At 43.8% G+C, this 13,238-nt stretch overlaps 1 protein-coding gene across 4 annotated transcripts in view; it reads left to right on the top strand.

Moving 5' to 3' along the window:
* Ttc3 (tetratricopeptide repeat domain 3) overlaps nt 1-13,238 on the top strand; it is a 135,670-nt gene that overhangs the window by 110,854 nt on the left and 11,578 nt on the right. For all 4 annotated transcript variants that reach the window (XM_010636571.2, XM_010636570.2, XM_010636572.2 and 1 more), the window contains 5 exons: nt 380-529; nt 6,775-6,914; nt 9,724-9,792; nt 11,152-11,248; nt 12,401-12,495. In XM_010636571.2, coding sequence (XP_010634873.1) covers nt 380-529; nt 6,775-6,914; nt 9,724-9,792; nt 11,152-11,248; nt 12,401-12,495 — 551 coding nt within the window. The remainder of the gene's footprint in view (nt 1-379; nt 530-6,774; nt 6,915-9,723; nt 9,793-11,151; nt 11,249-12,400; nt 12,496-13,238) is intronic.

Raw genomic sequence — 13,238 nt, 5'->3', positions numbered from 1 at the left:
AAAAAAAAAAAAAAAAAAAAAAAAAAAGTAGGGTCAAAGATAACCTGTTCAGTTCATATCTAAAATGCATATAATATGTTCAACTTTTGAAACCTAATAGTTCCTGATATCAATTGTAGAGAGCAATATTCAAATGAGACTATTGATCTAATACTGAATCCTACTAAAACAAATACTCAGAACTGATATATTTGAACTTTAAATAATATGAACAGTTGTGGTTTAAAAAGAGCTGGCTCTGTTGAACCATATTCAGAGGTTTTAATTCCTACATTGTTGTGACATTTCCCTTGTAAAATTTCATCTTCCTTTTATTCTCTTTGTTTAAGAGACAGCTCATAAATAGGCATTTTAAGTGGTTTTTATAATTTACTTCTAGGGGGACATTTCACAGATGGAGAAGGAGTACTGTGTCTTACTAGAACAGTTTAAGGAAGCGTGTAAAAATTACCAGCAGATAAAACGCAAGAGCTTAGAAGAGACCAGGGACCTGGAAGAAAAGCTGAAAAGGAACCTGGAAGAAAACAAGGTAATCCTGTCTGAAACCCTCTGGCATAGTTGGGAGCATCCACGCACTTATGAACCTCACTTAGCTGGAATTGCACTGTTGATAAAAGATTCTTTCTCAAAGTAGCCTTTTTCAAGTTTCTCTAAAACGTATGCGAGCAACAGTCTTCTGCAAATTGCTTTGAGAAAAGGACTGTAAATTCGAGTTTGTTTATGTATGATTTAGTTGGCCTGTTAGCTAAAACTTTTCCTAGTGACTAAGTTCCAAGTTAAATTCTCGTCTCAGCGGAGACTGATTCCTAAAGTCAGACTAGTGGGGCTTAGCAGGCCGGGTTCTGTTCTGATAGCTGTGGTCTTGGGCGTGTTACTGAACTTCTCTCTGCTTTAGTTGCTTATCTGGAAAATTTGAGCACTACTTGCTCAAGTTTCTTGGGTTTGGCTTGCTGCCTATGAAGGGCTTACACCCACCTGCTGTGCTGGAATGGGTGCAGTAGCTGGTACACGTCTGTAATCCCAGCATACTGGTAGCCTGAAGCAGGAGACCGCAGTACAGCCCAACCCAAGCAACTTCTCTACGTAATTTGGATATTAAGAATTAAAAATGGCTGGAGATGGGGCTGGGGTCAAGGCCCTGGTTCAGTGCTCAGTACCCCACCCCTCCTGGTGTGTTGTGAGGGCTCAGTTGCCCCTATTGTAACTGTCAGCGTTAACCGTCGCCTTCTCTCACTCCTAAGGCAATATGAGGAGAATGCCTACAGGTGTGTTAGAACTGTCGTGCGGGGCATCGGCTTTGAATCTGCTGAGCTGGACTTTTTGTTAGTTGAGACTGACCAATGGAGTAGTCCCAGTTATGGGCAACACCACACTGAATTAATGCGACAGTAGACTTATAGAGATGTGAGAAAATTACTCTGTGTTTCTTTTTGAAAAGCTGCTGTCTTCTGTTCAGAAAAGAAGCAAAAAAAAAAAAAGTATTTAAGAAGGGAAGAATTTGTTCCAGATGTCTCGATCAATAGCTGGATTAACATATTAAATAAAAAAATGAGCTTAGTGGGCCCTCAATCAGGAAACTCATTTATCTGAAATTTAACTAAACCCAGAAGAAAGGGTCCATATGTAAAGGAGCTGTTCTCATGCCCCGGGACCTGTTCACACTCAGGACAAGACTTGGGAGGTGCAGAGAACAAGAAGAGTTATGTGGGGCCATAGATTTTTCTGCTCAGTTGCCTGGTTGGAAAATATAATAATAATAAAAAAAAACAGCATCAGCAACAAAAACCTGCTTAGCACATGGTACACAAATGTGAACACACCGTAAAGCCTCTAGTCCGCTTCTCTTTTCTGACAAGGACCCTGCTTGATCCCTGTCACCTCCACACTAAAACCTGGGGCACATTTGTTGAGCACTGAGCATTGCTGGGCGCCAAGGACTGCAGAAGCTATCGCAGGAAAAGTGCATAGGACAGTGTGTTACTTGCTCAGTGAATCACAGCTACTACTTGCCATTGTTACTTGCTTCCAGGGGGAAAAGGAGGGTTAGTTAACACAGTACAATATTGCTGTAGACTTTCATCGCTCCAGGAAAGGTCTTCGCATGGGAGCATCTATGGCCAGCCCTAGTGACAAGGCGGGTTGGGCCCCCATCACTGACGGTGGGCGTTGAGGGAGTGAAGGTTTCTTTCCCTGAAGGTAGAGGCTTTTCCAGCTCGGTGTTGTATCCGTGCAGATCATTGAAGCACCACTATTTGTGGAGTCCTCAGGAAACTTAGGGGACAGAGAGCAACCTGAGGAAGGTGCAGCTCTGATGGGTGGTCTCTGGCCCGGGGCTTCTTACCTTAGTATGACTGACTTCAGGTCTCCTAGACTAGGAGTGGATATGTGAAGAATATTTAAATTTGTAAAACGGATTACAGTAATGGACACATTGTCAATAATACCCCTTCAACAACACTCCATTGTTCTTGCCCCTTCTAAAGCAGTTCTGAAAGTCTCTTTTGGGGCTGCCTTTGTAAGATGTGGTCAGGCGGTGACTGCCCCTGCTAAATGCCACCCATCAGAAAGGCAGCCCCCAGAAGCTCCATGGCCTGCCCTCATCCACCGTAGTCACCAGACTTGGCACCGTGCCGCTGCTGGCTCCTCCCAAAGGAGTGTGTGAAAGGTTAACATTTTGAATCAAGTCAGGAGATGGAGGCAGCTGTGACGGCACAACTGAAGACGTTCAGCTGCTTCAGAAAGTGGCAAAAGCAGTAGTGCAGATGTGTTCAAAGCAAGGGGGAGTATTTTGAGGGAGATTAATGCAGTGTATTTTTACTGTAGTAGATTTTTTTTTTTTTCTGATACTGGAAATTGAACTCAGGACCTACATCCCTGGCCCTATAATAAGTTTTTTTATGTTTTCAGTTACAGTGGATTCTTTGATCATACCCCATGTGGCTGTCCTCTGGTGTAGTCAGTCCAGGTTTTAATGGGACAGTTCTTTAGTCCCTCGAAGTAAAGGCTTGACACATCTTTAGACTTCCCTGGTGAAATGTGTACCTGTTTCCTGTGGGGACAGATTGCTGACCTCAATCCCTTGGTTTCTATCCACACAAAAGCAGATGGGACTCAGCTGTGGTCATTTCTTTGTTACTCATGTGGCAGCCCCGCGATTAAAGGGTGTTCCATATAAACAGCACATGAACTCATGTAGTATTTCCACTGCCTGAGCTGAGTCTGGGCACACTCGTGTGTTTGTAATACTTTATGCCTTTTGTTACCTGACCTCCCTGAGGATCTCGTTGCCAAGTAGGTTCCCATGCCCCAGCATAACCTTGAGCTGCACCTCATCTCCCAGACAAGAGCCAGGTCCAGGGTGAGATCATGGGCTCTGAGTGGAAACAGGACAGGTGAGAAGCGCAGTAGGCTTGGCTGCCAGTAGCGAGATCAGCAACTCAACATTGGTCCTGGTCCCAGAACCGAGCCGGGTGCAGTACCAGGTTTGTAAGTAGGGTGGGCACAGCAGTCGCCCAGGTCACAGTAATGACTTGACACTTTTGGGACAAGCAAGGAAAATGTGAGCAGGACCCATCTCCAGGCTGGAGACAGGAGGCCTCTGCCTCTCACAGCTCCCTGAGGCGCCCCACCCCTGCAGTCAGAAAGGAGTGCGACTGGTTTCAGTCCTGGTGTCTGAGGCTGAGGGAGGAGAAATGGCCTCCAAGTCGGTACCGCTTTTGACTTGAGGCCCGTTATTTCCCACGGAGGCCTGGCAGGTTGGCTGTGGGTGCACTGTGCTTTTTGTTTTTTGTTTTTTTTGTTTTTATTTCAGTACGTATTTATTAAACAAATTGAGTTAACCTGTCTTGTACAGTGGGCTCTACAGGCTTAGAAAAGGATATTTTTCTTTTCTTTTTCCATCTAGTTTATTGGTACATCTTAGGTATACAGTACACTTATATTCATCATCGGGATCTTGTACCTTTACAGGATATATCTTGGTTCTTATTTTTTCCCCATTTGTCTGTCCTCTCTTTTCCCCCTCCATCCTTCCCTATTTACAAAGACTTTGTTTCTGTTTTTTCCTTTTCTCATATTTTTTCTTTTCTGTTCTTTCCTTTGCCCTACCTTCCCACTTCACCGGGGATTGAACTAGGGTCCTTGTCCTTGCAAGGGAGGCGGCATAACCACTGAGCTAAATCCCTGGCCCTACTTTCTCATTCTTATGGCTGAGTAGTTGATGGGCAGTTGGGCTGTTTCCAAGTTTTAGGTATTATAAATTGTGCCACTGTAAAGATGGGTGCACATATATCACTGTGGTATGGTTCTTTGGGACGGAAACCTAGCAGAGGAACAGCTGGGTCAAATGGAACCTCTAATCCTAGTTGTTTGAGGTATCTCCATAGTGATTTCCACAGTGGTTGCACCAGTCTGCAGTCCCACCAAGAGTGGAGAAGGAAGGATTCCTTTCTCCCCACAGCCCTGCCAGCATTTGTTGTTATTGGTTAATTTCTTGATAGCAGCCATTCTTTCTGGGGTGAGGTGGAATCTCAGTGTTGTTTTCATCTGCATCTCTTAAATGACCAATAATGTTGAACATATTTTCATATATTTATTTGCTGCTTTCACTTGTTTGTCTGAAAGATATCTGTTTACTTCACATGCCCATTTTTTAATTGGGTCTTTATATTTGGGGGGGTCTGATTTTTTTTTTTTTTTTTTTTTTTTTTTTTTTTTTTTTTTTAGTAGACCTTTGTGTGAGGAACAGCTGGTAAAAAAAATTTCCCACATTGTAGGTTGTCTCTTAGCTCTGTTGGTGGTTTCTCTTGCAGTGCAGAAGCTTTTTTTTTGAGACAGGGTCTCACTACGTAGTTGAGACTGACCTGGAGCTCACTATGTAGCTCAGGCAGGTCTCGAACTCACAGCGATCCTCCTGCCTCAGTCTCCCAAGTGCTGGGATTACAGGTGTGCGCCACCACTCCTGGCCAGAAGCTTTTTAATAAGATGAAATACCAGTTGTTGATTGTGCTAGTTCCCATGCTAGGATTTGTTCATAAAGTCTTTTCCTATGCCAATGTCTTCAAGAGTTCTACCTAACTTATCTTCCAGCAAGTTTAGTGTTTCTGTCTTAATATTTAGATCTTTAATCCACTTGGCTTTTAGTTTAGTGCATGGTGAAAGATAGGGGTCTAGCTTTAGTCTTTGGCAGGTTGATTTTCCAGCACCATTTATTAAAGAGACTATCTTTCCTCCAGTGAGGGTGTTCGGCTCATTTGTTAAAGATGAGGTAGCTGAGTGTGTCTGGAGTTGTTTCTGCATCTTCTAATCCAGCCACTGATCCTCCAGTCTGTTTCTTTGCCAGTACCATGCAGTTTTTATCATGGCGGGCCCTGTGTTTCTGAAGCAGAAACGCTGTCCTCAGTACCCAGGCATGTTTCAACCTGAGCAGGAAGGGAAAGTTGCGGCTTTCCCTAGAGCAGTGTGTCTAGCCCTCAGGCCAACAGGGCCCCGGACAGCTAGCAGTTCAGTCCCACAAGGTTTAGATTTTTAAAATTATTATTGATTTGCAGTGATTTTTTGCACTTGATGGTGCAGTGTTGAGCTTAGACTCTGGGTGACAAAGGCACGCTGTGTAGGGGAGGACACAGTGCCATCGCTAGCTCCACCTGTGCCCGCCGCACAGTCGAATCAAAGCCACCGTATCCGATGTTGCCTGCACTTGAGCAGTTGCCAAGTCAGAGGCAGCAGTTGCTGGTGCTGGTGTTTCAGCCTCCACACAGGGCTGTGCGCCTGTGTGGATGGGTGTTTATTTAGGTTTCCTTACTTAAATACTAAATTTGGGCTTGTGTTACTTAGCAAAATAATTCAGTAAGTTAAAATATTAAAAAGGAAGTTCATTGCTGATGTATGCTCTATTTCATATGCAGCCCAAAAGAATTCATACCAGAAGGTTGGGAGCGAGTGCCCAGAGCAGACAGGAGTGAGGATGTCAATAAGTGGTCATTGGTGATGGCAGGATTTCAAACCGGAGACTTCTTACAGTGTTGCTGTTAGTTGTCGCTTGTAAACAGTGTTCTGATTATCCGGTTCACATTAATCTTTAGCATCTAATAGATGAGAACATTTTCCTTGAAGGTGATTTATAATAAGCATGTGGCCTGCCCACACCCTGGCCACCACCGACTCGATGGAGCTTAAAAAGACCTAAAACTCTTAGAGTGTTTGTAAGTCGGGGCATTTCGGGAAGCAGCCACTGCGCAGCAAAGCTGACCAAAGGGACAGGGTGTCGAGTGGTGTGGAGCCCCGCCCCTGAGGCCTGGAGAGGAGCTTCGCTTCTGTGTCACACTGCCCAGGCCTGGCAGGCCTTCGCCCGGACGTTTGAGCATCCAGAGGAATCCCATTGCCACTTGTAAAGCGAACAGAATGTCTGGGACTGGCCGGGTGAGACCTGTGCGGGCCTCACGCAGCAGTGTGTGGTGTGGGTGTAGTGAGTGCCCGGGCGCGCCCCGCGGATCCGAGTGTGACCAGGTGCACTTGGTGTTAGCTCGTGGCTGTGCCGGGGGTGCCGGCTCATGGCCATGTGCTCCCAGACACCATCACTGTGACAGCTGAGGTGCTGCCACCACTCTGGTCTTTCGGGCTTTTGTTTGCTTAGTACCAGGGATCAAACTCAGAACCTCGTGCTTACGAGGCAGGCACAGTGCCACCGAGCTAAATCCCCAGCCCATTGTTTGGTTTTTAAAGTAAATCTTGCCATTTATTCAAATACATTCTAAAATGCTTTTTTTTTTTTAGATATCAGAGACAGAATTAGATTGGTTCATCCAAGATTTGGAAAGAGAATTTAACAAATGGGAACAAGAGAAAAAAGAAATCCAAGACAGACTAAAAGCAATGAAGAAGAAAGTTAAAAAGGTTTTGAATGCCAATGAAATGTAAGTGGTAATTGAAAGGCAGTTGGTGTTTTTGTTTTGTTTTGTTTGTTTTGTTTTGTTTTTTCTTGTGTTTTGTGGTTCTTTTCATATTTCTTAGAGTTAATTTCAAATTGTGTCAAGTAAAAGTTGATAGATAAGGCGTTTACACTGTTTTTATCTCATTTTAAAAAGCATCTGTTGACTACCTCGCCTAAGACTATATCTAAACCTAGCTGTTTTCAGATAGTCATATCCAGGGAGTAGCTGGGCTGGAAGACCACAAGGAACTGGTTTCTTTCTTAAGTGAGCACCACTGCTCACTACAGACATGACCTTTTACGTTCTTTTCCTTATTGGTAAAATAAGTGGGTTGAGTGTACATGTAAGGTGTTCTATTTATACTTTGATCCTAAATCTTTAAATGATTAGAATTCGATCTTACAAAGTGAAGAGTGGCTAATCCTCGCGGACCGGGGCATGGTTGTCCCGCAGGCCTCTGTGATCCTCCCCTAACTTCCTGTTCCAGACGCGTTACGCCTCGTGGTTCCTCAGCATGTTGCCATCTGCCCCTGCGTGACAACATCTGCACCCCGTGGCCGAAGTGAAGCCATTTCACTCGCTCACGATCGTGTGGGCTGGGGCAGGCTGGGTTCTGCTGGCCTGTTCTGCGTCCTGGGCAGCCATCCCGCTCAGCCTCTTCCTCCCCGTTAGTTTCCGCATCTCTCATTCCTTGTAGCCCCTTCAGCTTTTCTCTACGTGACCCTTCTGGGTGGCCTCAAACATGGTAGCCAGATTTGTGCTGGTTAAGGCCTCCCAGAGGTGCAGCCCTGCTGAAGATTTGGGCTCAGAGCTGTCCTAGCCTTGCTCCGGCCACCTTCTCATGCTGAAGCCAGCCTTGGGCTTGCTCAGATTCAGCAGCATGAAGAAGGGCCAGGAGGACGGTCAGGCTGGCCAAGAGTTTTAGCCCTCAGATAACTGGGACTTGAGACCCTTCTGCCTCGGCCACCCACATAGCTGGAGGTAGAGGTTTGTGCCACCACACCAGCTTGTCATACCATTGTCATTGTGGGAAAAGTAGTTTTATTAGTAGAGCACATTATGGAAACAGCAGTGTCTGTAAAGCTCTGGATATTTATATGTGTAGATTATGGCATTAAACGTGTGGAAATGGAGCTGGGTGTGGTGACACATGCTTGTAACCCCAGCACTTTGAGAGGTTGAGACAGGAAGATCCCAAGTTTGAGCCCAGCCTGGGCGACTTAGCACCTAACTGAGACCCTGTGTCAAAATGAAAACAACCCAAAGACTTGGCGATATAGTGCAGACTTAGGTGTTCAATCCCTTGTACCATGAAAACGAGTGGAAGTATTTTTATGTGTTCATTTCAGACACAGACTCCGACATATTAGACAAAATTAATCAGACTGTAATAAAACTTTTTTCTATAATAGCATAAAAATTAACTTTTTCCTGTGGAATAGCTTTTTGTTAACTTTTTTGTTGTTGTTGTTTTTGTTTGTTTTGAGACAGGATTTCATTATGTAGTTGAGAGTGACCTGGAACTCACTATGTAGCCGAGGGTGGTCTCGAACTCACATCAATCCTCCTGCCTCAGCCTCCCCAATGCTGGGATTACAGGCGTGCGCCACCACGCCCGGCTCTATTAACTGTTTTTTTTTCCGCTTTGTTATATTTCTTTACCTTTTCTGGCACACCTTAAAGATAAGCCATAAGTGTATCTGTGCTTTTTCCTCTCTGCTTTATGAGTAAACACTTTAAAACTGAAGTTTTTATGTTCAGATTTTTAAAATTAAAACCCCAAGATCTTTTTGGATTCCTTTCTTAGAGAAGCACAAAGGGTATGAGGGATTATTTCATTGGATATCATTGATGTTTATACTTTTTTTTTATTTTGTTTTTTGAGACAGGGTCTCACTATGTAGTTGAGACTGACCTGAAGCTCACTATGTAGCCCAGGCTGGTCTCAGACTCATAGTGATCCTCCTGCCTCAGCCTCCCAAGTGCTGGGATTACAGATGTGCTCCACCACGCCTGGCAGATGTCTGTACTTTTGATCTCGCTTATCCAATGGCTAGGACTTAAAGTTTAACTCGTGGTTGGGGCAATGGCACACCAACCACAGGTGGTTGTGAAAGATGGCACAGTTCTATGACAGTAGGAAGGCTTTGGGAGAGGGAGGAGTGCAGAGGTCCTGCAGGCCACTGTCTGGGTTTGGTAGGTCGCAGTGACTACAGGTGTGTGAGGGTGAAATGGAAAGAAGGGCTGGGCTGGCCCCGCTCCAGGGTGCCCTTGCTAACACAGAGCTGTGCCCCGGAGGGCAGGCGGGGTAGGCCGCTCTTTGATTTCACTTACAGGAAGAGCAGGGCCTGGTTCCATTTTCACAAAGTCCACGTGCCACTGTTTGAGTGAGAACTCCTGCTTACACAGATGGCCCTGCCACTGTGTGGGCTGTGGCAGGTGGAAGGCATCGAGGTGCCCTTCCTCACCGAGGGTGGGGTGGCCCATGAGCACATGACTTAGTGTGAAGAAAAGCTGGCTGCCTCCAGGGGTCAAAGGAAGAGTCTCCCGTTTTTATAAGATACTTGAAATGAAACAAAATGTAGAAACGAGAAATATTCAGGAAATGCTTGTATAGGGCCGGGGATCTAGCTCAGCAGCGCCACGCCTGCCTGGCAAGCCCGAGGCCCTGAGTTCGATCCCCGGTACCAAGGGGGGGATGTTTGTATGGACATAAGTGCAATTTACTGTGTAGAGTTGTGTTGAAAAATATCTGAACATTGATTAAAATTTGGTGACTGTGTTTTTATAGGTCTACCCAGAGAAACAATGGAATGGATAAGGAACATGAGTTACATCTGGATCAGTCCTTTGAAAACAGGCAAATTAAGCTTACATTTACTTTAATATTTTACACTGTTAAAGCCAGAGATAAGCACGCTAGCCTTCTAAATATATTGTTGCTTGTTTCTTTTAAATAGTTCTATATATGTTTTCTTTATTACATTTTAAACTAATATTTAAGTAACTATATTTAAACATTTGAATTTTACTGTTTCTGCTTTTATTTCCCATTGTCAGTATAAAATCTCCTGAATCTGTTTGTCAATTATTTCTTTTATTTTCCTGAATTAGCTTGAAACTAAGAATGTGTTTGAAGTTTCCGCTCTGGCTGGGAGACGCGTAGCTCAGAGCACAAGCACTTGCCTGGCAGTGTGCAGGGGGCACCGTGGTTCCTTTCCCAGCACCGCACCTCCAAGAACACCCCAGAAACTTTTGTGTTACATGAGTAACTTTTTGCTGTGTGATTATTGTTTCATTAAGAACTTTTATTATGGGCCTCTAAATTTAGTTTCCTTTTATTTATTTATTTATTTATTTATTTATTTATTTATTTATTTATTTATTTTCAGACAGGGTCTCACTATGTAGTTGAGACTAAACTAGAACTTACTATGTAGCCCAGGCTGGTCTTGAACTCACAGTGATCCTCCTGCCTCAGCCTCCTGAGTGCTGGGGTTACAGGCATGCACCACCACGCCCAGCCTTTTAATCTTTGTTAATGGACATTATATATTTTCATGTACCAGTAGTAAGCAGTTGCATTTTGCTTTTCTCATTTAATACTCATACATTCTCCTCCTGGTCCATGGCCACCTTTTTTTAGCTACCCGTTTATTGGACCTTTTGTTTTGTTTCCATTTTAAAAGTATGACCATGAGCTGGGCATGGTGGCACACATCTGTAATCCCAGCACTCGGGAGGCTGAGGCAGGATGATGGCTGCAAGTTTGAGGCCAGCCTGGGCTACATAGTGAGATACTGTCTCAAAAAAACAAAAAGATTATGACTGTGTATAACCTTGCACAGGTCACTTTTTTCTTTAGGATCATTTCCTGGTAATATGTGTCAGTACAGAATTTCTGGCTCAAAAGACGGGGCTTAGTGTATAGAGTTTGACCGAGATACCGAGGTTGCACTGCACTGACCCTCATACATCTGCACTCTGGTATGGGGCCCTCACCTGTTTCTCTGCAGCCCACCAAGTACTCCCTGCTGATTTCGTATCTTCCTCCGACCACTTGCCAAGCACAGAGCGCACACCCCGCACAGGTCTCGAGTCATGTGCTCCCCGGGCTAGCTGAGCCATGGCCTTGTGGTCTCACAGCGGGCCTGGCTTGAAGCCTTTGTACTCTGGCTGGATTTGTTTTCTAATTTTTTTTTTCTTTTAACATTTGCAGTTACACCTTTACAAGTGAGAGAAGGAAAATAGAAGACGGTATCAGGAAAGGGAGAGAATATTACGAAGAGAGTCACCAAAGGGCTCTGATTGCAGAGGTGAGACTGGGACACTTGGTGACTGGTAGATAAGGCAGAAGGCCGTTTGTTTGCTTTAGTTTCTTTAATTACATATGAAGGTGATATTACTGGAGCGGGGCAGGGATATCCTACCATCCCAACATTCACCTTGTATGTTGTTACATAGAGGCACTCATAAGGTACACCAGGTTTTTTAACCTGCTTTCCTTATTTAATAGTGTGATTCAGTTATTTCTCATACTATACATTTTGTGTAGTTCTGTCTTATTTAATCAATTGTGTGCCATGAAGTAGTCAACCTAAAACATTTGCCAATTCTTGAAAAGCAAATGAAAATAACCCACTTGTTAAATATATACTCTGCTCTCCCCTAGAAAAATATATACCAGTGTTTGTAAAAGTACTGAGACAAAAATGAAAATGATGTCTGGCTTTTTCTTTATTTCTAGAACGTGGTTGTCTGTGTTTTTTCCTGGCTGAGAAAACAAGTGGTATTTATTGGTACATGTGTCTGTAATTGTTCAGGGAAAATGAGAAGAGTTAATTTATAGTCTGCAAACATCAGGCTTTTCCATGAAATTCGGCCATGCAGCTGCTTCTAAGGGAAGGAGGGGGATAAGGCCAAAGAGAACGGCCCCTTCCCCACCCTTGTCCTCCTGACCTCCTGTAGTTTGCCTTCACCTCCGCCTGCCAAGTAGTTTGCCCGGAAGGCCCTGAAAGGTTACTGACCCTGGGATTAACACGTTTACAGTCGGATTTGAATGTGTTAAAACTAGGCTATTCTGCATTTCCTACAATAATTCTTACACACCTGGTTGTTGGCTTGTGGGGAAGCCAGGGGTCTGAAGGGTGCTCTTGGTGCCGAGAGCAGCTCCATGGATGGAGACTCTGATCACAGCACACACATGGTCACCTGGCTGTGCAGACAGCCATGTCCAGCCATGTCTGTGAGAGGTTCCACAGTGGATGGCTTTAGTGCAGTTTTCAAATCCTAACGTTTTAATTTGTACGCACCTGGAAGAAATCACAGCAACAGGTTCTGGTGATCTTGTCATCATAACTCATGTAAGGGGAAACTGGAAAGTGGTTTGGATTGTTTCCATTCTAACCCTTAAAATAGTTTCAGGTTCTGTTTGTGAAGTGCTTAAACATTGTCTGATGTCTTGGCAGGTATCTGTGCTTGAGAACTGGAAGGAGGGGGAAATATATAAGCTACAGACCATGGCATCCAAAGCCGAAGCCTACCTGAGGCACCTCATGAACAGGTGGTGTGGCCTCCCATGTGTCTATCCCTAATGGCTCTTAGGAAGCAGGATAATAGCACTTGAAAACAGATGTTTTATTAATATTAAACACTAGCACCTTACTATTTTTGATAGTTTTACAACATGTTCAGCTGTAAAAATCAAAGCAAACAAACAAAAATGAGTTAGAAAATTATTCATAATTCTAAATGGAGATATAACTAGTCAAGACTTTGGAATCATTTCATTATTTGGAAAAAATAAAAATTTATACTTTTTTAACTAGTATATAGGAAATTTTCTTCATATTGGTAATTATAGTTCTTCAACCTGATTTTGAAAGGTTGAATGGTATTGTAGCCTACAGACATCATGATTTATGAAACACCACTGAGGTGGGATGGTTTAATTATTTGCAGATTTTTGTTAATATAAACTGCACCACAGTGAGCATCCTTGTAGTTAAGTCGTTATGCACATTATTAGTGATTTCCATGCAAAAAAAAAATCTGCAGCAAAGATGATATTTTTCAAGGCTCATTTTTTGCCCCATTGCTTTCTGTAGTAATTTGTTTAACAGTTTCTGTGGCAGAGTGTGGGAATGTTGCTATGAAGGAATATCACATGAGTTAGATTTTTTCCAGCTCTCTATAACCTTTACCTGTGTTGACTGTTTTGCTTTGTCTGTAGAACAAGCTTTAGCTGGGAATTCTAGAGGGTCTTCCCCAGTCTGGCACTTAGCACTTCTCTGTGTGGTCTTTACT

This window comes from Fukomys damarensis, unplaced genomic scaffold (genome assembly GCF_012274545.1).
Source record: "Fukomys damarensis isolate Sample0158 unplaced genomic scaffold, DMR_v1.0_HiC HiC_scaffold_24, whole genome shotgun sequence".
Lineage (NCBI taxonomy): Eukaryota > Metazoa > Chordata > Mammalia > Rodentia > Bathyergidae > Fukomys > Fukomys damarensis.
This window is presented reverse-complemented; position numbering and strand designations above follow the sequence as displayed.